Source organism: Scleropages formosus, chromosome 10, assembly GCF_900964775.1.
Source record: "Scleropages formosus chromosome 10, fSclFor1.1, whole genome shotgun sequence".
NCBI lineage: Eukaryota > Metazoa > Chordata > Actinopteri > Osteoglossiformes > Osteoglossidae > Scleropages > Scleropages formosus.
This window is the reverse complement of record NC_041815.1, coordinates 28818388-28846199: the sequence shown is the minus strand read 5'-3', so window position 1 is coordinate 28846199 and position 27812 is coordinate 28818388. Positions and strand designations below refer to the sequence as shown.

The 27812-nt window shown below is 45.6% G+C and overlaps 1 protein-coding gene across 1 annotated transcript; it reads left to right on the top strand.

Annotated features, from left to right (window-relative positions):
- The first annotated feature begins 84 nt into the window (after positions 1 to 84).
- Positions 85 to 27806, top strand: inppl1a (inositol polyphosphate phosphatase-like 1a). Its single transcript, XM_029255602.1, has 27 exons — positions 85 to 1300; positions 11986 to 12049; positions 13620 to 13761; positions 13955 to 14042; positions 15533 to 15676; positions 16114 to 16204; positions 16796 to 16885; positions 17839 to 17937; positions 18499 to 18649; positions 19140 to 19246; positions 19336 to 19438; positions 19873 to 20069; positions 20716 to 20833; positions 20942 to 21038; positions 21136 to 21274; positions 21813 to 21912; positions 22088 to 22176; positions 22384 to 22465; positions 22571 to 22660; positions 22760 to 22873; positions 22975 to 23151; positions 23238 to 23393; positions 23623 to 23704; positions 23931 to 24056; positions 24316 to 25081; positions 25739 to 25875; positions 25981 to 27806. Exons 1-27 carry the CDS (start codon positions 1149 to 1151, stop codon positions 26072 to 26074), a joined length of 3795 nt encoding a protein of 1264 aa, XP_029111435.1. The 5' UTR covers positions 85 to 1148; the 3' UTR covers positions 26075 to 27806.
- Positions 27807 to 27812: the final 6 nt, after the last annotated feature.

Genomic DNA, 27812 nt, shown 5'->3' with positions numbered 1-27812 from the left:
GAAATGCGCGAGTGCGAGAGGGAGCCTTGGACGCGTGACCTGGCGCTTTAATAGAGGCGCAGCGAGCGAACAGGAAGTTTGAGAGCAAACTTTGAGAAGCGAGAGAGAAGAAAAAAAAAAAAAAAAGCGCGGAGTGTGGGGGGGGTGAGGGTGCAGGGCTCGCGCACGGCCTCGCGGAAAGGAGTCTCCATGGAGCTACCGCTTCCTGGGGCTCTCTGAGGGGCTCCGCTCGGGAGGGACGGGACGACGAGACGAGACGGGCGTCGGGGCGCGTTCCCGCAGGACCCGTCGACGGTGACGAGCGTGATGACGAGGATGAAGAAGATGACCGTGGGCTGGCGCGCGACATGTTCAATCTAATACGCGACGCCCGAGCGTGCGCGTGTGGAAACGTATCGCCCCGGCCGGAGCTGGACGAGGAGGATGAAGGAGTAGAGACTCCCTCGGCCCACGTCGGGAAGGAAGACCGTTAACGGCAGTTAGTTAAAGGACTGTTCAAAGGCTGCGCTTCTGCTCTTGACTTGAGGCGGTTGCGGACGACGACGACGCGCGGCGAGGGGGCATAAATAATCTGGTCCGGCACGATCTCTCAGTTTAACGAGCGCAAACTGGGTCCTGGATTGTTTCAAACTACTTTTAGTCTTTTTTTCGGTCCGAAGCTGCACGGAATCTGTGACAGACGGGTGTGTTTGGCCCAATTTTGGACTCTTCTTTGCCGGACACAGAGACTCTGAGAGAGACGGAAAACTTGCCGTTGCGTTGGCGGGGTCGGATCTCCGGAGGAGCAGCCCGTTCAGGAGCGAAAACTGCCGCTGTGTTTGGCTCTAACTCTTGATGACTGGGTGTAACGCATCTCTGCTTCGTGTAACTCTCTTGTTGGGGGAGCGAAACTCTCTGTGTGCGAACCTGTAGCAGCCGGTGTCGCTCCTCATGACCGCTCCTCTGCGGTGCGGATTCCACACTCCGTCGGCGCGGCTGTTTCTCTTTCCGTGGGCAGAGGGAGGCAGGCACGCGACCGGGAGCCGCGGGGCGACTCGCACGCCGAGGACTTAAGGCTTTAGCGCGCGCCCACGCGAACAGCTGCGGGACACGTCCTCTCGTCTCGAGCTGAGCTGAGCTGAGCGGAGCGGAGCGGGTGTCGCGCGGCCATGGCCGGCGGCGGTCTCGCGCTCCCGTCATGGTACCAGCGGGACCTGAGTCGCGCGGCGGCCGAGGAGCTGCTGGCGCGAGCCGGGCGCGACGGGAGCTTCCTCGTGCGGGACAGCGAGAGCGTGAATGGCGCGTACGCGCTCTGCGTGCTGTAAGTGTGTCAAGTCCCCTCCCTGGCTTATTATTTATTATTATTTAAACTTTTCTTGTTAATTTAAAGTTCACTCACTCACTGCGTGAATTTAAAACGCGTCCCACAGCAAAAGTCGTGGTGTGAGTCGATATTTTTGGGTCCTCGAACTTCGAAGCTGAGCAACTGGCGAAGTCGTGAGGTAACGTAATTCTCCACACATGTTCGTCTCGAGTGACTTCGAGTGCTGGGAACCCCGCCGTTTAACATAAGCGACTTTCATCGTCGTCATCGTGAAGCCACACAGCTGGGGGGGGGGCATCGATTTGTCACCGTTGTACAGTCAGTCAGTGGTGTTTATGTGGAAGTGCGGGGGGTGAACGCGCGCGAAGGACAGTAACTCGTGAAAAGTGCTTGGTTATTCAATTCAATTACAATGAATCGCACGTTTGATTTCACCGTCCTGGTTTCTTTGCAGAATAATAAAATTTAAGTTGAAGAGGGGTGGGGTCACGTGAAACACATCCCCCCCCCGACACACCCCCACTCAGACACCAGCTACAGAGTACATAAATTGACTGCTGTGGACGTGTGGTACACTTGTGGTGTTACCATGCTTTGATGCTGTTCGCCGGTGGGACTGCTTATGCCTTACACTGCTGCAGTGTTGCTGTTGGACTGCTGCACTGTGGGGTTGTTGCTGTGATGCACTGTTAGACTGTTGCATTGACACACTGTTTCAGTGTTGGATTGTTTCCATGACACACCATTGTGGGTTTGGACTCCTGCTCGGTGTTCGATGCGGCTGTCTCGAGGGCCTTTCCCTGCCCTCGGCGCAGCCACTGAACCAATGCAGGAAACATCTGCACGCGTGTGACGCAGTTCTCTGGCCAATTTTATCAGTTTTCCTTTAATGAGCACTTGTTTACAGGAGGAACCTGCTGTGTTCTGCGCTACAATGACAAAGTACTAGACCAAAGCCTCTGTGGAAGAGGTCCTTCTGGTGACAAGCCTCCCTCTTCCTGGGTCCGTACCCGAGCGGCGATCTACCAGTCCGGGGATCGCTGACAGTACATCTTTGTTGTGGATCACAGAGGTTTGCAGTGTCTCTACACAACCTTTACTCAAACCTTCATAAGAAGGTGACACATTACCTCAGTGGGTAACACTGGTAGCTCAGCTTCTGAGCTGTGGGCTGAGACACGGCTTTGTGTGCTTCTGGTGAATTGGTGGATCTTGTGTGTAAATTGCTGTCTGTGTGTGATGGACAGATTGCCCTGTGATGGGGTTGTGTCCCATTCAGGGTGTACCCTGTCTCACACCCTATACTTCCTGGGATATTTTCTGGACCACCATGAATGGTTAACATATTAGCATGATAGGTTGTGTGATATGTAGCATTTAGGATGTGTGTTTTTTGAGATGATGAAATTGACCCACTTGTCTCATTTACCTTTTTTTTATTATTATTTTTTATTTTTAAAGAGTAGTTGGTGCACACCTACTGTGGAGACTGACTGCAGGCCCCCAGACATCAGATTTTTGTTTGGAGGGGTAAACGATTTGAGAACCTCACCTTGAGGTGGTTCCCAGGTGTGCCAGTGTGGTTCTGACATTTTGAAATAGAGCAGAATAGTAACTTGTTGTAAGCTGTCACACAAGGCAGTGTCCTTAAAACCTGTGTCTTTCCGTGTTTATCTCTGTGTGACGTGTATCAACATGTTTATACCTGTCCTGTGCTGCGACGGCATCTGGGACTTCTAAGATGTCAATCGCCATTTCCATGTGAGCGCTCCCTGTCTTTGCCTTCTGAGGGTTGCCTCACATGTCGCTGGATGAGCTGTGCGACCCACTCAGGGTTGTGTGTCTAGGACATGTTTCCCATGTGACCTCAAACAAAGAATGGGAAACTCTTGGGATGGGGCAGGGGTGTCTCACCCTCAGGTTTTACTGAGGGACAGGGGTTGAGAGTGTAATTATGTTCTCTGATATTCCACATATGAAAAAAAAATACTTTGGTATTTGTGAAGGTGGTATCAATGGTTTTAGGCATTGAATTTTGTGTGTAACAGCTGTTGATCTGAATAGCCATGCTGTCGAATAAGAACAGATTTCGTTTCTGGGCTAGAGCTTGGTGTTAGTGGTATAAAAATGAAAATTGAAAGCCTCTTGTTGGTATATGCTGCAGGATCTGAGTTTAATACATGGAATTAGTCCAGGTTTCTTGCCTAGACGTGGTGGGTTTGGTGGCAGCGGCAGGTGCAGAGGGTGGGGCCTTGACGTCAAGATGGTGCTGGTTGTTGGAGCTTTATAAATGTCAGCCATCATGGTGCTTGGCTTAGATAAAGTTTTTCATCTGCAGCCCTGGTGAACTCCCTTTTTGTGTGTGTGCTCATTGTGTTTGGAGCTGAACTCAAATTTGCCATTATAGCTGCCTAATTGCCTAATGACATGAATGAAAACATCAAATATTTTTCAGTTAGGCCCATTTTTACTCCATGGCAAATGCATAGATCATCATAGCAGATGGTACTGGACTTGTGTAGCTGTCAGGAGATGAGAGAAATGAGTCTGAAAGAGATGGAAGGGTTAGAGACCCTTTTTGGAATGTTGGGAGGGATTCTGCAGACTGGGGCCAAAAACTTTTTGGAAAGCATCAGATCCTAAGAGATACTGTAATATTCAGTGCTTGCCACCCAGTTGCAAAATTAGTCAATTTCAAGGACATGGAATATTTTTCTTTTTTTAAAAACTGACACATAGCCAAAAGTATGTTTAACAAAAGTGAATGGGAACTGCAAAAAGTTGACAACACAATAATAATTTTTGCTGTCATGGGACTTACCCAGTTAGCAGTTCATTCGAGCATAATTATTGAAGCCCTCAGCTGGAACAAAAGCTGACCTACAAGGGGGGAGAAGGCATTTACAGAATCAGGGTTGAAAACTGCTGATAAACTCTGAGGTCTGCTTTAAGTAAATCTGGAGTGAGTCATGTTGAAACTCTTGTCAAAGGGCTGAAAACTCATCTTTCATCATAAGAAAAATCATTTAGTATATTGAAAGCTGGCTGATAATTGTGTGCAATTTCTTATGGACAGAGGAATCGCACTCCTGTGGGTGTATTTATCGTAGTTGCTTGTAGAATAATGGACTTGGCATAGTGCTTTGTCTTCTTTGGTTTGTATTAATTTTCTCCAATAGGCAGGTTAGTCTCTGTCCATGTCATGAATAAACATAACAAAAAAGTAAACAGTGGACACTGAAACAGCGTTTTAATTGGAGCAAAACAAATGGAGAACTGAATGTGACATGAAATGGTGTGCTGTCTGGTGGATGATGGGGAGAAGGAGGAACTGTGTTTGGATGTGGGCAAACAGAATGAAGACTGGTTTTGTTCTGGGCCAGGTGTTTGCTCTGGCTCCAGCTGTTGGACCTGGTGCAGTGAGGTGTTTCTGATAAGGACAGCAGGCTGGGAGCTGAAGCTTGTTCGGTAGGCACAGTCCCAGGGGGTGGATGGTCTGACCCGAGAGGCATCTGAAGTTAATCATCGCCGCATTTCGGTCACCCCTGCAGAAGGAAATCCAGTGGTTCTCACATGCCAAGCATGTGTGGCTGTGCTCATTGGTGGTTGTGGGTTAGGCTTCCCCCCCCCCCTTCACCGTGGAACAGGAACACTTGCGTCAAATTAACGTTTGACTGTTTTGGTGACGAGATGCTCGGAGAGGGTGTTGTTTCTGGGTCTGTTGTGAGTAGCAGGCCTTGCTTTGGTGGTAATTTCAAGAGGCTGCCAGAACTTTTGGGGCCCTGGTAACCCAGTAAAGACGTGACTCAATATTTGTGGATCTTGAAAAATTATGTATTTTGTGTTCTTAAGGTTCCTTCATAAACTCTGCAAAAATATCTGTACAGAAAGTCTATTTTATCAGGGGCTGAACATGTCACCTGCTGCTTCACATTTTGAGGTGTGATATTACAGCAAGCTGAGTGTCAGTTATAAACACTCGAGCCTTTGCTTACTGCAAACATAGGCGTGTGTTTTGAATTGTGCTGATGGTTGCAAGATTTTTCTGTGTATTTTTTTGTATTGGCTAAGTCTGAATCTATCTGGTTTTTTTTTCTTTCCCCTCTCTCTCTTTCTCCCCCTAGTATCTGGATTTGTAGCTGGTCTAGGTGTGAAACCAACATGGTGGTGTGACCCTCTTCAGAAGTATGATTGTAGGAAAATTTAATGTCACAGAGAAGCACATTGGGGTGGATATATGTATTTGGGTTTGTGTGTTTTAGCTCTGAATGTACAAATGAATTATTTATATGGGAGCCATTTTAACCAGGGCCTTTCTCAAACTCAAGGCCCAAACCACTGTGGTTGGGTAGGGGGTATATTCTGCCATTCTGCACTCAATCCAGCAGTTTGGCTGTCTGTATGACAAGTAGTTTTATGAGCTTCCTGCCAGCTGGGTGCTGCTCTGTCTGTCTTCAATGTTGTGAGACTTGCAAACCAGCTGCTTAGGACAGAACTGGCCAGAGGGGTTGAGTGATGGACAGAGGAGCACCTTTACGGCTCCTTTAGCTCATCCTCAGCTAGAATCACTGGGTGTGAAAGCTGTTTTCCATGAAAGGCCCAACAGGATGTTGAGAACTCGCGTCTCCCTTCTATTTAGCAGCCGTAGCTGTTTTCTAGGCCCACACAAGGAGCACAAGGCCTGTGGAGGTCTGAGTTTGGCAGCCTCTGCTTCAAGACACTGGCTGACTCCCAGTGTTGTTTCACAGGCAGCTACTGGACTTGTCCCTAGGAGGCTGCTATGGCCTTTCGTCTCTATCCAGTTGGCTGGGATATCCTTTCCGTGCAGAGCTCATTTCCAACTTCTGTCGGCCTTCCTTGAACGTGATGCAGTCTGCAACACGTGACTTGTAGCCATTTGACAGAGTTCTTTATTACTCTGCCTTGACACTGAAAATAGCTTGTTATGCAACATTTGGCTTCTTGGCATTGCACCAGCATGATAAACCTGCTGCTGAGTGATCAATACGTGATTTGTAATGTCTCCTCCACATTCTGCTCCATTGTGTTGCTTCTTTTTTACTCTTAAAGCGCGCAACATTTCCTATTAAATGTGCATGGTGAGTGGAATACGGTTCTAAAGTCTTTCTAGGAAACTGCCCTATTGTTTTGGAGGGATTTTCAGATATAGATGCCTCTATTTGTATCAGTGGTTCTGGAACAAGTGTGTATGAAGTGGTTGTTTTTTCACAGGGGTGGAGGAGTGTGGGGGTAAAAAATAAATGAACTGTTAAAGTGTAGCTTTTATTTCAGGATCCTGACACTGTCACACTTTTTAAAAAAAAAAAAAAAAAAAAAAGGTAAATAGGAGCCATGCAAATTAGATGAAAATGTGGACAGCGCTACAGAGGCCGTCCTGCTTCACATTTCTGCAGCACTTGCTGTTGGTTCAAGGAACACAGGTGTGTGCAGTAAAGAGGAACGAAAGACGGAAAAAACTACAAGCTTGTAAGGCTTTTTACTCCGCTTATCAGAAATTTCTCTGCTCACCACTATATCTTTCTTTACTGCTGGAACCTGAAGTGACTCCCTGAATGCTGAAATGTGTTGTATTTGCACAACAAAGGGAGGTGACGCCAGTTGCTGTCCTTGTCACCTCGACCCAGTAGCTTATGAGTGGATGGCCTGATGCAGAAATGCTGCCTGCTGGGTTAATGGCAGAGATGGCTGGATTCTAATTGACTGATCCTTTAAAAATACTCCCGATTATATTAAAGTGTTTGAACTTCTTTATTTCCATTGTAAAATAGCTCTCCTCTCACCACTTGCTTTTGTAAGTCATTTCACATGGGTTTACTCTTGAGGTCTAGTACTTATTGCAAGTGTGGACCTTCGCATACAGAGCTGTAACTCAACTTTTCACACTTCTTTTTGTCATCAGGCTACTTCAATGATGCAACAAAGGTTAAGTAGCTTATTTATGGAACAACGGGGCCCTCTCATAGGACCTGACCCTTTGATCAGGGATCCAATTCCACAACCAACACCCCACATGTTGCCTGAACCATATCGATCTTTCAGAAGATCCAAGGGCAGGGAAAGGAAGGAGACGAACTCTAGAGTCCTGGGGAGCCGAGGGCCTTCCTTCTCCAGGGAACAGAAACATAAAGGCAGTCCTGGCAGGCTGCAGGAAAGGGAAAGTGCTGATGACAATACCACCTCCGGCTTCTCCGACTGAAAGATACTTTACCCATAATGCAGTGCAAATGCAACTCTTCCAGATGTTACTGCTGTATTGTGTGCCCAGTAGCAGGAAACAAACTGCCACCTCAGTGTATTTTTTTTTTTTTTTTTTTTTTTTTAAAGACAGTTTGTGGGGGGGGAAGTGTCTGAAGTTTAAAAAGCTTCTGTTCTGTGGATTTTTATTAAATTTACACAAAGCTTGTCCCGTTTTGTGAACTTTTATTTTTTAATGCAGTAATTGAGAACCAAACGTCTGCTTGAATACATGGCCAGTAATGAGGCCTGTACCCTTTGTCAACCACCTTTTTGTGTCTGCTAGTGAGTTCAGTATGTGGCTCAATGTTTGAGAAAATTACCATAGTGAGAGGGGCTTGGAGTTGCAAGGACTAGTGTGATATAGAAAAAAGGTATTGCTGACAGTTTCTGAGTACATGTAGTCACTCTTTCAGTTCTGCGGTTTTATATGTCAGGACTTAGCCAAACAAAAATCATCTGGTTCTAAGCAGGTTCTAAAATTAGGCATATCTAAACTCTGGTGACAAACACAATAGATTCCACTATGTTATTCATTTAACCAAAAAATAAGCCAAAAATGTGCTGAAAAGCTGTGTACCCTCCATGATTCAGCAGCTTGCACAATTTTTAACAGCAATAACTTTTCTGTATGTTTCCCTCATCATTTTGGAGGAATTTAGGCCCACTCTTCTTTACAACATTGCTTCAGTTGTTTGTTTGAGGGGAGCTGTTTATGTACAGCCCTCCATAGGTTCTGCCACAGCATCTAAATGTGGTTCGTTACTGGACTTTCACTCGGCCATTCCGACGTCTTGTCCGACAGATAACGTCATGTTTCTCTAGGATATTTTGGTAAAGAGGAGTTCACAGTCGACTCTGCCTTCAAGGTGCCAAGCACCTGTGTCTGCAAAACAAACTCAAAGCATCTCTCTGCCACCACTGTGTTTGTGGTGACATACTGTGTTTGATTTTAACCAAGGTCTGTAGGTCCCTAGATGTAGCTCATGGTTTCTTTGTGATTTCTCTGAATGTTGTATGGTCTGACCTTGGGGTGTATTTGCTAGAATGCCCACTCCTGGGAAGATTGTCAGCTATTTTCAGTGTTCTCAATTTCTAATTAATCCTTGTCACTGTGGAGTGATGTATTTCATTTTGTTTGGAAATGGCCTTATTGTTCCCACATTGAGGAGCAGCAGCAATTGCTGCTCTGTGTTTGTTGCTGATACCTTTTTTCCTTCCACACAAACCTGAATGCTCCAGACCACCAAAGTGTAAAAAGTACCTCTGTAAAACCAGAAGTCTGACTTCTTGATGATCAGTTTGTGGAGTTCATTTGATTAACAGCACCTGGCTGCTAATTATCTTCTTAATGACTGTGGAGGCCATAAGGATGACCCCCCCCCCCCATGGTTTTTGCATTTTCTTTTACTTTTTGTTCAGTAAATAATGAAATACTGAAATCTGTTGTGTTGTCTTATCTCAAGCTAGATTTGCAGTTGATGAGGATCAGAGTTATGCCCTGATATGAAGAACCACTGAATTAATTGAAAGAGGGTGTAGTTTCTTTTCCCCATGAATGTACATCTATGTCCACCTATCTGTGTCTGTGGTTGAGCTGATGTCTGTGGACAATTAATGCCTCATTGCTATTTAATTCAAATTATCATGTTTTTTCAGAGCACCATAATGTGTTTTGTGTGTGTGTGTATTCATGTATTTCTATGCTGTGTGTTTGCACACATGCTTCAGAGTGCCTCCAGGCAACATGATATCAACCTTCTGCAGTTGTGTCAACAAACCAGGGAGGCAAAAAGAAAAGATTTTCTGTTCAGGGCTGAGTGTAACTGTGTGTGTGCAGTTCCGTGCATGCATCTCATCCTCAGAGACTCTGCTGGGTTGCTGTGTCTTTGTGCGGCTATGAAACCCTGGCTGCTCTGGGCATACGTTACCATGCCGGCTGATGAACACCTTGTTCAAGTGGTGAGGAAAACAGCTTGGTTAGTGAAGGCATGTCACTGTTCTCAGAGGGCAACAGTGTGAGGAGGCGAGGTAGTTTGTCTGATCTGCTTCCCGTTTTCCTAAATTGTTTGGGATCAAGTGCTACAGCCTCCCTTGCTGGCCACACCCTCTTCCACACAGTTTGCATTGGAAATACTGAAGGAGTGAGCTGGGGATGCCGGTGTTGGACAAGGATCTGACTGTCCACAAGCAGCAGCACCACTCTGCATTTCCAAGTCCAATCACAGCTGTCCTCACACCGGATGTTGTGGTCCACCTTCCTTGTTACGTAAACTCACTGTTTCCATGTGCTACTTCAGTCCCAGGAGCCCATAAGTTTAGGTTGATGGGAGTAAAAGTGTGTGTGTGTGTGTGTGTGTGTGTGTGAGAGAGTGAGTGAGTGCTTGTTCTGTGGGCAAAGGTTGTATTCTAGAGTATGACAGACAACGACAGGTTGGCTGCGGCATGCAATACACTCCCCACGAGCCCTGGAGCCACCCCACCCCACACACACAAGGGTCAGCCCCCATACACCACCTCCATGTGCTGTTTGACAAAGCTTGTCATCTCAAAATTGCTCGTTGAGATTTGCATTCTCGGTAAACACCTGACACCAGGGATGATTTACATATGGCCCAGTGTCTGGTGGTCACGTTTCTTTATGGGCATCAGAAAGGGCAAGTTTTAACTCAATGTCTGTTCCTGGATCTTCCTTGCAGCAGCTGCTGTTTAAATATGTGATAAGCCACAAATATTTAATTTGATGTCAGTAAATGGAGTCTGGTTCTCAGTGGTGAAAATACAACCAATTTAATTTGGCTGCTGTCTGTCCATAGCAGGAGTCTTTTCGTTATTGCCCTCTCTGCTTCAACTCACTGGCAGGGCATCTGCGACCAGCTCAGCCGCTGTGTGACCCCAGCCATCTGATTTACAGGGTTGCTGCAGTTTCCTGTTTTTCGGTGTTCTGGAGAATTGGAGGGAGTGGTGAAGCCATTCGCCCGTCTCTGTCGTAGAATGTTTCCTATATGTTGGGAGGCTGGGGTGGCGTTTGTGGAATTCCCTCCAAGTGGAATGAGACGTCTGGATTTTATGGGTTTGCAGCTGTTGGAATACATGCTGTTCTCTTATGAAGATGGTTTCCTACAAGTATGAGGCCAGTTGTATTTTTCTGTTGTGTGTTGCTTTTAAATTCAGAACATAGCATAACTTAGTTGGCATCACTGTCCTCTTTCTTAAGATCTTAAGTAGTCAACTTTATAGTGTAATCAGTTAACTGTTAGAACAGCAGACTGTTTATCAGTTCAGAGTAAGTCCCTTTAGTAAAGGGTACTTTAGGCAGAGGGGGTTGAAGTAGAGATCTTCGTATTTCAAAACAATGGCTCTAACAAATATCACACCTGGTGCCTCTCACTAGGAGGGACACTGAATTCTCAGTTGTTTTCAGTCTACATTGCATTTTTGAGGACCCTGCCACCTGCCATGCTGTTTTTGCCCATAGAAAGGATTGATCTGATATTCCTCCATCCCAGGTTTGAGTGATGGCAGCAGTTGCCTGCGGGGGGGACCCTGGGGTTTTTGTTATGCACCACACAGAGGCTGAGTGAGGGGGTGAGCTCTGCCAGCTGTCATAAGAAGGCCTGGTGTAGTGGAGCATTGCTGTGGAGTTGTTGAAGAACAAGATGTTTTGTCACAATAACACCTTGCACTGTACCTTTTTCCTGCAGACCACAGTATTGACCTTGCTTATTTGTTATTTTAACTGACACTTTTCTACTGTTGGGGTCTGTTCACTAGGCTACGTAGTCATTTGCCCATTTATATGGCTGGGTAATGTTTGTCTTCAATTCATGATAAACACCTTGTTCAAGGGTAGTACGGTGGGAGCAGGGATTCAAACCTTGGTCCACTGATTGCAAAGTGATCTGTAATCTCTATGCTCTCTGCTGCCTTATGTAGTCACTGTAATTTTTCTGAATGGTTAAAATCAAGTTCTTTGTGGAGCTACCATGTAATTGTATCTGAAAAGTACAGTATTACCTTAGCCAAATATACATGTAATTCTTTCCTAACATGCTGCAGTTTTTTGACTCCGAGTAGGGAAATGGTAAGAATGTTTGGTTGCATCAGAGTTTTATTGCAGCTGAAGATGATGATGGTCTGAAATTATATACCAGGACCACTTTAATGTGTATAGACATGGTTGTTTAACCTTCTGCTGAAGACCATTTTAAATATCAATTTTAAAAGGAATAAAAGATGTGTTAGCCAAAGAAGTCAATCCCACAGGCCTTGTGTTTCCAACCACAGTACTTTAAATGGCTGCTTTGGAAATTGCTAATATGTTAGCCAGGGTGAGTGTCTTGACCCCCATGTGCTGAAAAGAATATTGACCCAGTCTCTCTGTCTGCCCCTCCCCCACATCCCCAATCCTCCACCTTACTTCTCAGGTTCCAGAAACATGTCCACACCTACAGGATTCTTCCCGATGAAGATGGCTTTCTGGCAGTGCAGGTACGGCTACTCACTTGGTACGCAGTAATTTGGCAGACTGGAGAAAAGCATCATGGGAGTTGGGTGGGATGCGCTTGTGGGAGAGCTGCAGAAATTAGTATGAAAGTGGGGAGCAGGAAGTTGACACCTTCACGTTTCCTCCTGGTGGGTTATTTCCATAATGACTCACTATGTTGTATTCACTACTGCTTGGAGTGTCTGGAAGAGATTCCTGTGATGAGGAACGTGTGTGCGGCAAAGAAATGTTTTACAAGGCAAACTTGGGTGTGTTGCTCAGTGAGTCTGGTTGAACTTTGAACCTTTTTTGGCGTCTTCTCTAAAGGTTCAATAATTCTGGTATCAAACCTGTGAAGCTGTGGCCAGCTAGAACAAGAAGTGTGGTCGTTTTTTTGAGATGAGCACTTGCTGTAATGCATGAATTTGGACATTGAAGCAACTTCCCCTTGCTTTCATGATGTAGGGAGAGCTGATTTGCTCATAACATATGGGGAGGGATTGCAGACTGGCACTTCATACGGTTAGTTAGTCCGCGTGGGCAGGAAGAGAGGCGGCCGAAGGACCCGAAGCTGACTGGAGCCAAAACCAAGAACTGGAAAAAGGCTGTTCAAACTAGGCTGAGAGAACCCCATCAAGTATACACGTCTTCCCACACGTCTCAGTGGCCTTTTCTGACAAGTACATCTATGGGATCTAGCTTTATGTGTTGTTAGGTTTAGTCCCACATAGATTGTGTGAGGAAACTGGCCACAGGGTGATATGCCCTCTTGAAGTTGTTTTTAACAAAAAGTAAAAATGAATTACCTTTTTGTTTGTGAACCTCTCTATCTTTTCCAGATTTTTGTTGAACTGCCATTAGCTGTCTTTAAATTGAAAATTTGTGTCAAGTCCTGATAGTAGCATATAGTCAAATACCTTTTGTTCATGTTGTCTGTGTTGCGTGAGCAAATGTTTGAGTTCAGCTGTATCTGTCCTTATTTATATCATAGCTCCTTTCAGTTTTACTTATTTGTCCTCTTATCTTTACCTTGTCATATGTAGTAAAGTGACACCAGTGTCAATCTTTCTTTCTGCATGGAATAGCTGTTATCTCTGCTTATGAGTGAACATTACATAGCCTCTATAATTGGGAGTTTTCTTTTTTTTTTTTTTCTTTTTTTTAAACTTTTGTTTCAAGAAGGCAGCTTAGCATCCATCAGTGGTTTCAGATTCAGCCAGAATAACGGTGACTGATGTAGGTCACAGCCTTGGTGTGAGAGAATGTTGTGGGACTTGTGTGTACATATGTGTTTGAATGTATGTCTGCCTCCTTTTTCTGTGTGTGTGTGTGTGTGTGTGTGTGTACTGCACTTGATGTGCATATGTTGTCCTCTTATGTTTTCATGTATGTATATGTTCTCTATGTTCACACTATGGTCCTGAAGAAATGCTGTTTCACTCCTGTGTATGTCCTAGATATATTGTGGCGATGACCATAAAGTTGATTTTGTATGTGTCTAATTTGGCTGCGAAAGTGTCTGCATGCATGGGACAAAGGGAACCTTGGGCACACATACATGTCTTCTCACTGCAGACATCCCAAGGTGTGCAGCCAAAGAGATTCAAAACTCTGCCGGAACTTATCCAGCTGTACTTGCAGCCGAACCAGGGTCTGGTGACCACACTGCTGTACCCCGTGGAAAGGGAAGAGAGCCCTGATGACAAGGACTACTCTGGTAAAATCTCACTTCAGCACTGTAACTCCTCTTCACAGGAAACCACAGCAGATATCAGGCCCATCAGTAATTTGGGGTTGTGCAAGCCTCTGTGTCTCTTTATGCAGTACTGTAATGACTTTATTCTGGTCACACTGTAATGTGTCTGTCTGTCTGGATGTTGTAATGACTTCAGTCTTGTTATAATTTTCAGATGGGGAGGAAGACAAGCCACCCCTGCCTCCTCGTACTGCCTCCAGCGTGGCTGTGGTGCCTTGCAGTCAGGAGGCCCAGTCGGACAGGTGGGAGAAATTCACAGCAATAAACTAAATATCTTCACCCAGTGTTTAGAAGGGAACTCATAAATAAATGAGGGGATTCCCCAGTTTTTCAAGTTTAGTGCCACGTTTGTTGGTTTTATTTTTTTTTTTGTCTTTGTCAGAGGTTACTGTTAAGGGGGAGATGTTACTGAGCAGCAGCATGCGGGAATGGGGGAGAAAGGCTCGCATTCCTTGTCATCCTGCGTCTTTTTCTAGATGATACTGACCACCTCTCTGCTTAAAAGACCGCATCCTGTGTAAAAGTCACACAGGTGATGCAGTTCTTTGCTTGCAGTGGTGGCGGTGATGCGGGGCTGTACTGTAGTACTACCTGGCCACGCAGGGGCTGTGTTCGCTTGCTGCGTTGCACAATGAGATTGCAGCAGCCTCCAACCACAGTGCTACTTTCAGGACAGGATGAGTGAAAATCTCAAGGCTGTTTTGTCGTCTTACTGGTAAAGTCATTCACCTTTGTATTAATGTAGCTTCGCATTAGTTTGACGTATGTATCCAAGTCAGCGGAAGAGATGAAAAGCACTGAATGAATCAGGAAATAGAAATAGTTTCACCTTCAAGCAATTCTTTGTGAAATGTGGTACTCAGTGCAAGTAACAGGTGGCTGCACTGTTACTTGTCCCACTAATAATTACTAGTCTCTGAGGAATTGGAAAGAAATGCAGTGGTGGTAAATTCTTAGCAAATAACTGTGTTCTGATATTCTGTTTTTGTGAAGTGAGTGTATACAGCCATTTACTTTATTTTGTTCATTTTAATGTGTGGACCACTTAGCACTAAAAGAAAATGTATTGTTTTTACATTAATTCATAAAGCCAAGCACCATATGTATTTCAACAGACATTTCTTTAAAGTGATTTGCAACTCCAAGTAAACAAAATTCCATCAACAGCAAAGACCTTTAGATACACAGACATGATTGTCAAAGATCAATTTGTCTACCACCATGTTGCTGGTTCACATCCGTCAGCTAACTGCCTGTAGAAGTGATGTTCAAATAGCAAATACAAAAATAGTCACAGTAGATCATGCTGGACTCATTTATGTAGCTGCCAGAAGAGATGGGTTTTGAGACCATACTTAAACATTGATAGGGCTTCAGCAGTTCTAAGGAACAGTAGCAGTTTGTTCCACAACATTGGTGCTAAAACCAACAACCAGCAGACTTTTGATTTTGGATAGCTTGAAAGTGTGACCACAAAGAGCCAAAGGTGGAGGAGTGTATCGCTCTTGCTGAGGTTTTGGGAGTGATCAGATCTTGTAGATATTAGGGTGCTAACCCTTTGACCGATTTGTAGGCCATAACCACAGCCTTGGAGTTGATATAGACAGCCAACGGAAGACAATGGAGAGAGATGAAGGCAGGCTCATATGAACACTTTGATTTAAAAATAATAATGTATATCAGTGGAGAAAAGTAAACTTGTGGTGTTTGTGACCTATGTGTTTTGCCACAGCCCTGCAGCCAATGGTCTGAGTACCATCTCCCATGAGTACTTGAAGGGTAGCTATGCTCTGGACCTGGAGGCTGTCAAACAGGGGGCAAGCAACCTACCCCACCTCAACAAAACCCTGGTATCCTCCTGCAAGAGGCTGCATGGGTGAGCGTGCCCTATTGTCCCACCCTCAGGCATGCATATCTGAGGACTTCAGATGGTGGAGGGGGGGAATTAGCTGTTGATGCTGGCGTTTCTCTCCGTTAGTCCAGTTTTCAAATGAGTTGGGGCCACTTGCTCTGTTTCGGTAACTGGTTTCCTGTAAATGGTCCCTCTTGTTTACAGGAGGCCGTTTGAAGTTGTTTTTGTTACGATGCCAGAACTTAAGACCTCTGGGATGAGATGTGCTGTTTGGAAACACTCAAAGCCCTTATGCTTTCAGTTTACAACTGAGGGCATTATGGGTCAAAATCTTATGACTGCCAAAGAGTAATACTGAGAGTTTTTCTCTGTCAGCTGCTGTTTCCCCTCATTTTAACTTAGAATTAATCCCCCCCCACCCCTCACTGTGTACCTTTCTTTCTCTTGCCTTGTGCTCCCAGAGAAGTGGACAAAGTCTTAGCTGGTCTGGAGATCCTCTCCAAAGTGTTTGACCAACAGAGCGCTCTCATGGTGTCCCGGATGATTCAACAGGTAGGCCGTGAATCAAAACCAACCTTGTACCCTTGTTGACTGGCCTGCTTTTGTGTTGCTACAGAAAACAAGCAATGTTTTCCTCGTACGCAGGATTTCCTTCCATTTATACATTTCAGAAAACAGAAACTAGATAAATCTTCAGAATGTGTGCAACCCAGTTAGACAAGGCTCTTGCAAACTGTTCTCTAATTCTGCTGCAAACAGTACAGTCAGACAGATGAGGCTGGATTCCTCCATGTCTCAAGTAGAAATATTTCTCTTGGTGTCCAGCTGTCTCTGCACCTCTGGCTTTAAGGTGTTGTGTTTTTTTTTTTTTTTTTTTTTTTTTTTTCTTCTTCTCCTCCCCCCCCCTCCCCCCCCATGAGTTGTTGCTGTTTTCAACACAAAAGAGCTTTTTCCTCTTGTGTGTCCTCAGACAGTACTGCTGGATGCCTGTGGTTCATGTTTGGGAGGGCATCTGTAAGAATGTCCTCTGCGCTCTATTCAGGAAGCCAGATTGTTAACACGTACATGAGAGTGCGTTTGGCCAGCAGGGTGGTGGGGGAAGAGGGATTATGGGACCACAGCTTGACCTCCTCTCTCTTCCAGTCGGGAAGCCAGGGCGGAGATCAGGAGCTGGAACACTTGGTCACCAAGCTTTCAATCCTCAAGGATCTCCTGTCCTCCATTGAGAAGAAGGTGAGGCAGAAGTTCTTCCTCCAAAACCTGGGTAGAGAACCCACAGCAGAGTGGCTGCATGTTATTTGTAAACAGACCTGGAGTTGGAGTGAGGAGTGACCTCTGTGTACCTACTTACCACACCACTTTCTGTACTCACTTGCTGTACTGTATTTGGCACAGATGTTGTGCAGTCTTAGCTCTGTGCAGCTCCGAACCCCCGTAGTATGTCATGTACAAGTGGGTCCGAGGGCCACTCGTTCCTGCAACCAGGTTGGGTAACACATGGCGGGTAATGCAGTTGCCTTCAGTGTCTTGTCCATGCCATATACTCTATGGGCGGAAACTGTGTACGTTACAGATGTTACTGTACTCTATTAGTAATATGGTACTGTACATTTATGCATTTCTTAGGTGTTTTCCTTCAAAGCAACGCTGCTCAGAGTGAATAAAATCCAACTATTCTTCCAAAAATACCTTTTACTGCACTCAACACCTGTACATTGTAAACATTTACAGTAACAGGAAAAATAATCTAGTAATAGTCACAGTGAAAACTAAACACTAACTTGTGCTCACTTTTTCCCCTTGTGTAGGAAAAGTGACACTAAGGTATTTTTTTAGTGTAGTTATTTATGGGAGGATCATTGGGTAAGTGAACTATAAGATGAAGAACCATTGGATAAAGAGGCCTTCGATATTCGATGTATGTGTAATGGTATATCAGGCCCTCTGTCAGAAGAGGACAATGGCGAGAGGCCACTGCAGAAACGGCACTTGAAGGCCGATGGGTTTTACTCTTGAATCAGTTCTGTTGGTTGGGTTTAGTAGTAATATGTACTTTAAAACCAGCATGGCATAATGATTTTCGTTAAAATGCAATGTTTCATATCTTGTCCTAATTCTAGAGCAGGTTGACAGCCTCATTTCAGACATGCCCCTTTTCAGTCTCCGCCCTCTTGTTGTCCCTCTAGGCTCTGAAGGCCCTCCAGGACATGAGTGTCCCGGCTCCCTCCATCCCTGCTCTGCTCTCCACGCGCCATAGCAAGGCCATCCCTGTGCAGGCCTTTGAGGTGGGCGTCGTCTCATCTTGTATTCTTATTGGCTCGAGGGCTCCCCTTTTCTGCAACCTCATTGGCTGGGCATTTCCTTCGCATCTGCTAATGAGTGCAGCACACAGAGCAAAGTTTGTTCTACAAAGTGCTGTGAGCAATAATGACAGGAGTGTGAAAAGTGGGTAAAGAGCTGCTAAATCTATGTAACTCATCCGTGGAAGCTGAAATAATCTCGAGGTAATATGGCTGAACGTAAACAAGCGAACGTGCAGGATAACAATGGCTGAGCTGCTGCTGCCGCCTCCTTGTTTTTCTGCTCTGAAGGGCCCCCCATTTCTGCAATGAGCCTTTAGTCTCAGTGAGAAAAGCGCTTTAAACAAACCTCATGTAGCTTTGTCTCCCCCTGCTGGATAAGTTGTCTTGCACTAGAGAAATCACCATTTTGTAAACATTAACCTTTTGGGTCTCATCTCAAGTGTACAGGTCCATTTATGGAGCTATATCTAGCCATAAATTCTGGCTTGTTTTGTAGTTGCCCCTAGCTTTGTAATTAACTGCCCTCCTGTGTTTTATGGACAGGTGAAGCTGGATGCATACCTGGCAGACCTGACCAAGATTGGGAAGTCGCAGAAGTATACTCTGAGCGTGGATGTGGAGGCTGGCAAACTGGTGGTTATGAAGAAGATGAAGGATTCTCAGGAGGACTGGAACACGTTTACGCATGATAAAAGTGAGGAGTGGTGGATCTTTGCAGCGGAGTCCCTTTGCTGTTATTAGGGTCTCTGTGACAAATGGGCTCTGAGATGCAAAGCTCAGTGGAGAAAGTTTCAAGTTTTATGACTATTTGGGTTGAACTTAATGTGAGTGACAGCTAGTCACTAGAGATGCTCACTAGTTATGTGGAACTGCCAGTAGCAGCAGTTTGCTTTGTGTTACTTTCTCTAAAATCGCTTGTCTGCCATCACAGGAAGTGTAAGTTTTGTAAACACTTTAAAATTGCTCGTTTCAAGGTTTTTTTTTTTTTTTTTTTTTTTTTTTTTTTTAAAAAATAAATCCTTTGCCTCAGCCTGATTGTTTTGATGTCAGGTGCAGGCTTGTCAGAATGAATTAAGAGCTGGAGTGCTGCAGTGAAGCACCACCTGCTCTGTGAGGTTGGCTGCGGTGAGGCTTGTTTTGCCCACTGATACTGAATTGACCACTGCATGTTGTTCAACATGCAGTTCGGCAGCTCATCAAGTCCCAGCGTGTACAAAACAAACTGGGCATCGTATTCGAGAAAGAGAAGGAGAAGAGTCAGAGGAAGGACTTTATCTTCACCAGTGCTAAGGTGAGGAGGCGTCGCTCCTGCAGAAGCATCTGCCCACGCACCTGAATAGGAACAGCATGCCTTTGGGCTCATCCCAGTTCATCTTTCAGAAAAGGGAAGCCTTCTGCCAGCTTCTACAGCTGATGAAGAACAAACATTCCAACCAAGATGAGCCAGACATGATCTCCATCTTCATTGGGAGCTGGAACATGGGTGAGCACGAGAGAGCAATTGGGTCATGTTTACATGAATGCATTCAGCATCTTTCCAGGATAGCATACAACTAAAGAGTAAATGAAACTAAACAAAAGTGTATCACAACAACTGACTTCAGACACATGGTTATTAAAACAGATTGTGTTTCTGATGATACCGTGTTGCTTGTTCACATCCTCAACTAGCTGCTAATAAGCAATCTTCATATAGCAAATCAATAATCATAGGTGGTATTGAACTCTGAATTTAGCTGTCAGGAGAGAAATGGCTCTGACAGAGATGGGTCTGAAACCTTTCTTGAATGCACCTGCGTGTTTGTACCCAAGTTTGTTTTTGTGCCTATTTGTAAAACGGAACACACCTGTTCATTAGATGAGGGTGCATGAGGCTGGGAACACAGAGGTGCTTGTCTGATCTCCTTCACTCTCCAGGAAGTGTCCCTCCTCCAAAAGTGATGACCTCCTGGCTGGTGTCACGTGGCCTTGGAAAGACACTAGATGAGATGACTGTCACCATCCCACATGATATCTATGTGATCGGCACGCAGGAGAATTCTGTCTGTGATAAGGAGTGGGTGGAGATGCTGCGGGCTGCGCTGAAGGACTGCACCGAGCTCGACTACAAGCTGGTGAGGGAGCATCTCCTCCTGGTCTGGTCTCTCTCCTCTCCAGACAGAACTCTGTCAACTTTGAGAACTCTCCATTCTCCCATAGGTTACTGTCATGTACCTTTTAACTGGTTGTTCACGTGTTTACTCAGCGTTGATCAATAGGGAGTCACAGGAACTTCAGTGTCTAACACATGAAACTTGCAGGTACTCAATGTGTTACAGGATGTCAGAGTTGACATGTAAGATTACGGAGCATCTCAGGAAGTCTGGGATTTTATAAAAAGTCATTTGACCCTTTTTGTTTGGCTTGTGTGAAGTTTGTATGTATGGCTTTGTGCTCTCATGGTTTGTCTGCAGACCAAATCCTCTGTGGTGACTCTTCCTGTGAAATGATCCTCTGAGAAGTTGCTTTGAATTACCAGCTTTCTACAGAGCAATCGCTGCTATGACAAACAGATGCAAGCTTGTTGATGTAAATAGGAAAATTCTACTAAAGAAACCTCATATTAAGCACGTAATGGCTTGGATGATTTGGCTGAAAATATTTTTGTAGCTTTATGCAAAAGAGTGGATCTTGAATCGTGAATCGCAGTGTGAAACTTCAGCAAAAGTCTATAGCCAGCCTGTGTCTTCCCAGCCTTCACCATATTTTTCCTCTCATCAGATTGCTATGCAAACTCTGTGGAATATCAAGATTGCTGTTCTCGTGAAGCCAGAACACGAGAACCGCATCAGCCATGTGGGTGTCTCCAGCGTCAAGACCGGCATCGCAAACACATTAGGTCAGACCAGGCCGTGACCCCTCTGGACTCAATTTTGCTAGAGTTGCTTATGTCTGACTGGGGTCCTCTCTCCGCAGCTTGACTGTCATTCCATTCTTATTCCCCCAGGCAACAAAGGTGCAGTTGGTGTCTCTTTCATGTTCAATGGAACATCGTTCGGATTTGTCAACTGTCACCTGACCTCTGGCAATGAGAAGATCAGCAGGTACAGCTCCCCTGGCAACAAGATTGGCAGGTACAGTACTCCTCCTGAACATCTTCCTGTTAGACCTTGACAATGGTTCTTCTCTCCATCCCTGCAGGCGGAACCAGAACTATTTAGACATCCTACGCCTGCTCTCCCTGGGGGACCGGCAGCTGAGCTCCTTTGACATCTCACTACGCTTCACACATCTTTTCTGGTTTGGGGACCTCAATTACAGGCTGGACATGGACATCCAGGTGCTGCATGATTGTTTATATAACATATACTTTACACCAGCATGGCTCAGTCTGTAATAAAGTGTAATAACGGGGGGACCCAACCTTCCACTTGATCACCATGAACAGTAAAACCCAGTACATGGGTTACAACTCAAGCAATTCACAAGCTAATATGAGCATTTTAAATTTACAATAACAATGCAATAATAAAAAGGGGAAATAAATGAACAGATGAGTGGAAGTGAATTCAATAACAGGAGGACATAAATGTGTTAAAATGCTGGTCTTAAAGCTGAATGTAAGGGTATCCACAGCAGATTTACTGATAGCCTTGGGAAGGGAATCGCACAATTTGGGGGTGTAGGAAGGTAAAGCTTGTTCTTCCATAGAGTGCAGGTGAGCTTGGGGCACATAAGAGGCCAGAGTCAGATGAACAAAGATTGCAAGGCAGGGAATGGGCTGATAAAAGGTCGGAGAGGTGCAGACCACTGTCGGGCGGGACCCGGATATTAGGGGAGCTGTGCTAAAAACTAAAATGAAAATATTTCTTTTACAGGATATCTTGAACTATATCAATAGGAAAGAGTTTGAGCCACTGCTCAAGGTGGACCAGCTAAATCTGGAGAGAGAGAAGAACAAGGTTTTCTTGCGCTTTGGTGAGCCCTTCTTGATTCCTTCATCAGTTGTCACATTGGCATTAGTGTCACGTAGGATTTACAGTAATGTGAAAACTTAGGCGCCATTCTTGAATCAGAACGATGAATAGTTGATTGTTACTGTTGATGAAATTGTCTTTTTGTTCATCTCATTTCTTTTCTCACTCTTTTGTAGCCGAAGAGGAAATCTCCTACCCTCCCACCTACCGTTATGAGAGGGGGTCTCGGGACACCTATGTATGGCAAAAACAGAAGCCCACTGGGGTGGGTAGGATCAGGGCAGTGCAAAGGCTGGAAAATATTCATCATACCTCTGCATTTCTGGTTGCTTTTATTATTAAAAAAAAAAAAAATTAAGGGCTCGTGGTCATTTTTGATGCAAACCAGGAAGTTAATGAGGATTTGAACCAGGAAGTGATTTATACCATTCCTGAATGGCTTTTGGATTGTGCCCTATTGTGCATCTTACAGATGCGGACCAATGTTCCATCCTGGTGTGATCGGATCCTCTGGAAGTCCTACCCAGAAACCCACATTGTCTGCAATTCCTATGGTAGGACAAACATGAAAAACTCTGGCTGCCAAGGAAATAGAATATAATGAATTTAAAATGTTTGTTGCCTCATCACATTGCACCATCCTTCATTTCTTCTCCCAGGATGCACAGACGACATTGTCACCAGTGACCACTCTCCAGTTTTTGCAACGTTTGAGGTTGGAGTGACATCTCAGTTTGTCTCCAAAAAAGGTTTGTTTTTTTTACTTAATAGGAAAGTGCTTCTTTTGAGGTCTTTTAAATCTCTCAGATTTTATACCCATCTGTGGTCTGGTTTTGCAATATTTGCAGGGCTGCCAAAGTCTTCAGAGCAGGCCTACATTGAGTTTGAGAGCATCGAAGCCATTGTCAAGACCGCCAGCCGGACTAAGTTTTTCATTGAATTTTACTCCACCTGCCTGGAAGGTACTGTATGTCCAGGTGCTCACGGGCTGTCTGGGTTCACCTAAAACTTCTTAACTGAATTAATTTTTTCTTTCCTTACCTGTGTCCTTGTCCTTCTGCAGAGTTCAAGAAGAGCTATGAGAATGACACGCAGAACAGTGACAACATAAACTTTCTGCGCGTGGGTTGGTCGTCCAAGCAGCTGACCACACTGAAACCTATCCTGTCTGACATAGAGTACCTGCAGGACCAGCACCTACTGCTCACTGTCAAATCGCTTGATGGATACGAGTCTTATGGTAATGCCTTCACATGCTTCTTGGAACATATACGTTCCAGCTTTGGTGTGGCTGCACTGCGACATTTCTCTCTCTCTCACCCCTAGGTGAGTGTGTCCTGGCCCTGAAGTCCATGATTGGCAGCACGCCCCAGCAGTTCCACACCTACTTGTCACATCGAGGAGAGGAGACGGGCAACATCCGGGGATCTATGAGGGTGCGCGTTCCCTCTGAGAGGAAGGGCACCCGTGAACGCCTATATGGTACGTTGGACAGGAGGGGTTCTGAAAAGTGCCAAGAATCGCATTCTTTTTCACTTGCAACATCAGACTTGGGTGGAGCTCTCTTCCATGGGAGCGGGGTTGTTACTTCTTTCCGGTCACTGATTACTTCCTGACGTTTTCGACAGACTCTGTGTCAGGAAATATGCATCTCCTTTTTGTTTGTGTGGGTTGTGGCTGATGGAATGGTTGTTTTTGCTTGTTTCAATAGAATGGATAAGTGTGGACAATGACGAGGCAAGTGGCAAGGGCAGGTCCACGATAACCCAGAGAGCTGGACATGACTATGTCAAGTAGGTACCGGCTACCAGCCACAAGAGTGGGTCTGGAAACTGCTCAGATGATGCACTGACATCTTGTATGAAAAACACTTTGAGGTTCCATACAAAACACTAGATAGAACCGTGATTGGTTCAAAAGCTGAGATGCTGCTTGGACTGTTTTGGCCAGGACGGGGTGGGATGGCATGGGGTGGAACGAGGGCTGACTCTGCTGGTCTTGTCTTTGTTCCACTTCCAGGCCCACGCAGGCCCGCAGACATGTGTCGGGAGAGCTGGGAAAGGTGTGCGAGGAGGGAGATAGGAATCCACCCCATGCCGCCGTAGGACGCACTAGCTTGCCTAAGGAGGATGGGCCTCAAGGCAGGTATGTTGAGAAGCATATCTCCTCCTCCCCACCACTTCTGGTCTCCACATCCACGATCAAATTGAACATGTAGTTTTAGACAACCGTACAACCTCTTTGGGTGTCTGCAATGGAACATGGAGCCTGTTCTTGATTGGCTGCTCACACTGAACCCTGGATGTCACTGTGCTACAGCATAAATCTGCTGAGAACATGAGCCTGACAAGAGGCACTTTCTACATGCTTATGAAAAGAAAATTTTGTCCTTTTTTGATTTCAGGTCAAAGCAGGATTCTGTAGAAAGCGATCCCTCCACCTGCAAAAACAGTTACAATAACCCTGCCTACTACATCCTGGAAGGTGTGCCCAACCAGTCGGCTGCTTTGGCACCCGATATGCTGCCCAGCTCCGCCCTCCCACCCAAGGCTGCAGCCCCAAGCAAGAGCAAGGCCCCTGCAGTTGGCTCGATCCAGCACCGCAAGCAGACGAGTGGCCGCCCCCCGGCTCGTCCCGCCAGCGATGAAGGCTCTTCAGAGGAAGACGGCAGCCCCGGGCCACATGGAGGGACGCTTAACCGGCCGCCCCCGGATTTTCCACCGCCGCCACTCCCCAAAGGGGCTATCGATATGACTGAGAGCCCCTTTTATACCACAAGCAAAGAAGCCAAGTGCCGGAACCTCTACCCTGACCTGGCAGACATAAAGCCTAGCTCAGCCAAGCCGCAGCCCTCCTCTGGTTTCCTTCCTCCACACTCTGTAGGGGGCAGCGGAGCCTTTTGCATGGAGTCCCCTCCAGTTTTAGGCCCACCCACCGCCCCTTTCCGGAGAGGGGGCACTTCGGGACTGGACGACCAGTCCTGCTCTGTGCTGCAGATGGCCAAAACATTGAGCGAGGTGGAGTACCAGCCGGGTCGTGACAAGAACCCTGCCGTCTCGCACAAAGCCATGGGACATGCTCACCTCCGAGGAATGGGGCTGCCTGACCCCTGCCGCACCTTTCCACCACACTCCATCCATGAGAGCATCGCCGAGGACCTGCCTGAGGAGGTAAGGCCTATTCCCCTCTGGAAGTGGTGTCGTTCAGTCAGGATCATGTTTCCTCCCAGTGCAATGACTGTGCCTGCACTGTTTACTGAACTGGGTGTGGCAGAGGAGGTACAGTGACAGTCACAGGTGGTCTGTGGTGTTGTTAGTTATCACCTGTATTGGTATACTTGTAGTACTTTGTAAATTTTCAAGGATGCAGATGTTTTCCAAAAACATTTTTACTTCAGCTATATTATCTAAAATTTCTCTGTACCAGAGCACATGTGGCATCTGAGTGGATAGATGAGAATAAAGAGCACTGAAAAAAGAATAGCAGTGTGGGATTGCTTTTATTCAATTCTCTTCCACAGTGTTTACAGTTTGCATTTAGTGTTCATTGGTGTTGGCCATCCTAACGGCAGCAGTAACAGCCGTACAGTTAATCTAGACTGAATAGGAGTCTGAAGATTCCCCCCCTTCTGTCACTTGAGATTATTTTAATTAGCTCAGTTGACTTAAAGTGTCATAGCTGTATCTGTCAGACGCATGCTTTTTCATGAAGCTTTATTGATTGCGAATGAAGAGTTGAAAAGATTGTTCATAAATTGGAAAACGATTGTATTATCCATGTTTAGCAGTGCTGTCGTTGACCTCCACATGTACTGTTTCTGTGTGCAGGGCTTGTGGCAGGGAGGCAGTAGCAGCTCCAGTCTCTCTGTGGAGTGCAGTGTTGGCGAGTGGCTTCGGCACCTGGGCCTGGAGTGTTATGAGGAGGGCCTGCTTCACAACGGCTGGGATGACCTTGAATTTCTCAGGTGAGGTTTGAGGTTTTGCTCTGTGAAGGGTTGGGGACACACGGGACCTAGGTGTGTGTGGTGCTCACGGTGTGTTGCCGGGGGGTACGCAATCCTTCTTCGCAGTGACATCACTGAGGAGGACCTGGAGGAGGCAGGGGTTCTCGACCCAGCACACAAGAAGATCCTGCTGGAGAGCCTGAAGCAGCAGCAAAAGTGAGCTGAGCCCAGCAGAGCCGCCCTTATCTGTGCCTTCTCACAAAAATTGCACTGTACCTCCCCTTTTTTCCAGTGATGTTTAACGATCAGGTTTTAGTTTTAGCCCATTTTAAGTTTGTCTGTCTGGTTGTTGTCAGCATTGTAATATCATTATTTAAGACGTGCATTTTAAGGCAGCCTTGGTCCATCACTACATGCTTGTCTGAGAGCATCCCTGGGTGGTGAGCTCCTCATCCAGCCTGTCTGAGAACACACTCCGGACGAAGGCTTACATTCCTTGCCTTAACGCAGGGCAGGTGATTGCCACTTTTTCTCTTCTACTTTGAATTGATTGTTTTTATTTTCCAATGTCCTTGCATGTCATGTTTGTAAAGAAAAGGGAACAGTTTTTAACAAAACTGATTCGTTGTCCTTGGTTTTCAGATGGACACCAAGTGTCCGTGTGCAGTTGTGCAGTCTGATCTGAGTTCTCCATTTGCTGGTCTTGTCTTCAGAATGCTGATGGTATCACTTTCTGTGTAGCAACAGACAGGGTGTCATGCATACGATTCTACTGCGGTCGGTATTGTTTGGATGCAAAACACAGTAAATAAAAAGGAGGACTTGCGTTTATGGATTTGTATTTCAGGGTTTCGTGTTGCTTGCTTCCTGTTGGTTGTGCTTGTCAGCACTAGATGGCGCCAAACACTCCACCCAACAGTTTACTCCATGTTGTCTTTACTATAAAACCTTAACCTCTTAAGATATTTGGATTTAAAGAGGGAAGCATTTCAATGAACTACTAAGTCAAAGTTCTAATGAACTTGCTTTATAGTTCTGATTCTTTAAGGTACTGTTTTTTGAAGAAACTACTTTTCAGTGCTTGACAAGTCTGTCTGGAGGATTTGAGATGCTATCGCAATCACCTTCAGCAAAGTCTGTAGCAGTGGCAATCATTTCATGTTTCGAAACTTAGGCTGTGACTGTAAAATGAGGCCAAAAGGATGAGGCTCATTTGCGACTTCTCAAGTTCCGCTGCCCCCTGCTCAGCAGAACCTGAAGTGAAATGCACTGCCAGGGTAGGCCACATGCCCCAGTCCTGCCGACTGAGAAGCTATTGGTGTCCTGTTGGGCAGATGTCTTTACTGGGATGTGGCACTGCAGTCCCAGGTTTACCGTACTGTCTGGAGGGGCATCTCAGATGAGCATGTGTCCTTCCTTAGTGGGCCTTATGCACTCTGCATGTCCCCAGCAGCTGTAAAGACCATTGATGCCTGCACACTCCCATAAGTGTGTAGAACAGCATTTCAAAATAATTATTCATTTGGCATCCCAGGTTGGTACTGTCACTCAACCGAGGGTTGTTCTCCCCTCCTGAGACAGTATCTTTTACCCCCCCCCCCCAGTTCAGGCCCACTTTCCTCTAATTGTGCCTTTAGTTGGCTGTTGAAGCAACCTAACAGATAGTGCTGGGATTGAAAATTAGTTGAAACTCAACTGACATCTCACTGTGTGCTAATGCTGGTGACCTGTTCCCAGAATGCCTTTCTCTCAGATTTGTATCTCTCCTTTTTTGGCCAAATATAGGGACTGGAAACAACTGTTTCTTCTGGGTTGTGTACAGCATGCTTTCTGTTTCAGATTTTTTTTTTTAAATAATTTTATAATGTTGTATATTGTGTTTCCACTTCTAAACTTGTCACATTCACCTCAGACTGATTTATATTGCTGGTCTTGAATTTCATCGTTTCCTTAACTCC

Excerpts from the sequence above, each read along its gene's own strand:
- inppl1a (XM_029255602.1), top strand. The coding sequence starts at position 1,149 with ATGGCCGGCGGCGGTCTCGCGCTCCCGTCATGGTACCAGCGGGACCTG. Across the intron at positions 20,834-20,941 it reads CGGCATCGCAAACACATTAG|GCAACAAAGGTGCAGTTGGT; the intron begins GTCAGACCAGGC and ends TTATTCCCCCAG. Across the intron at positions 23,394-23,622 it reads CACCCGTGAACGCCTATATG|AATGGATAAGTGTGGACAAT; the intron begins GTACGTTGGACA and ends TTGTTTCAATAG.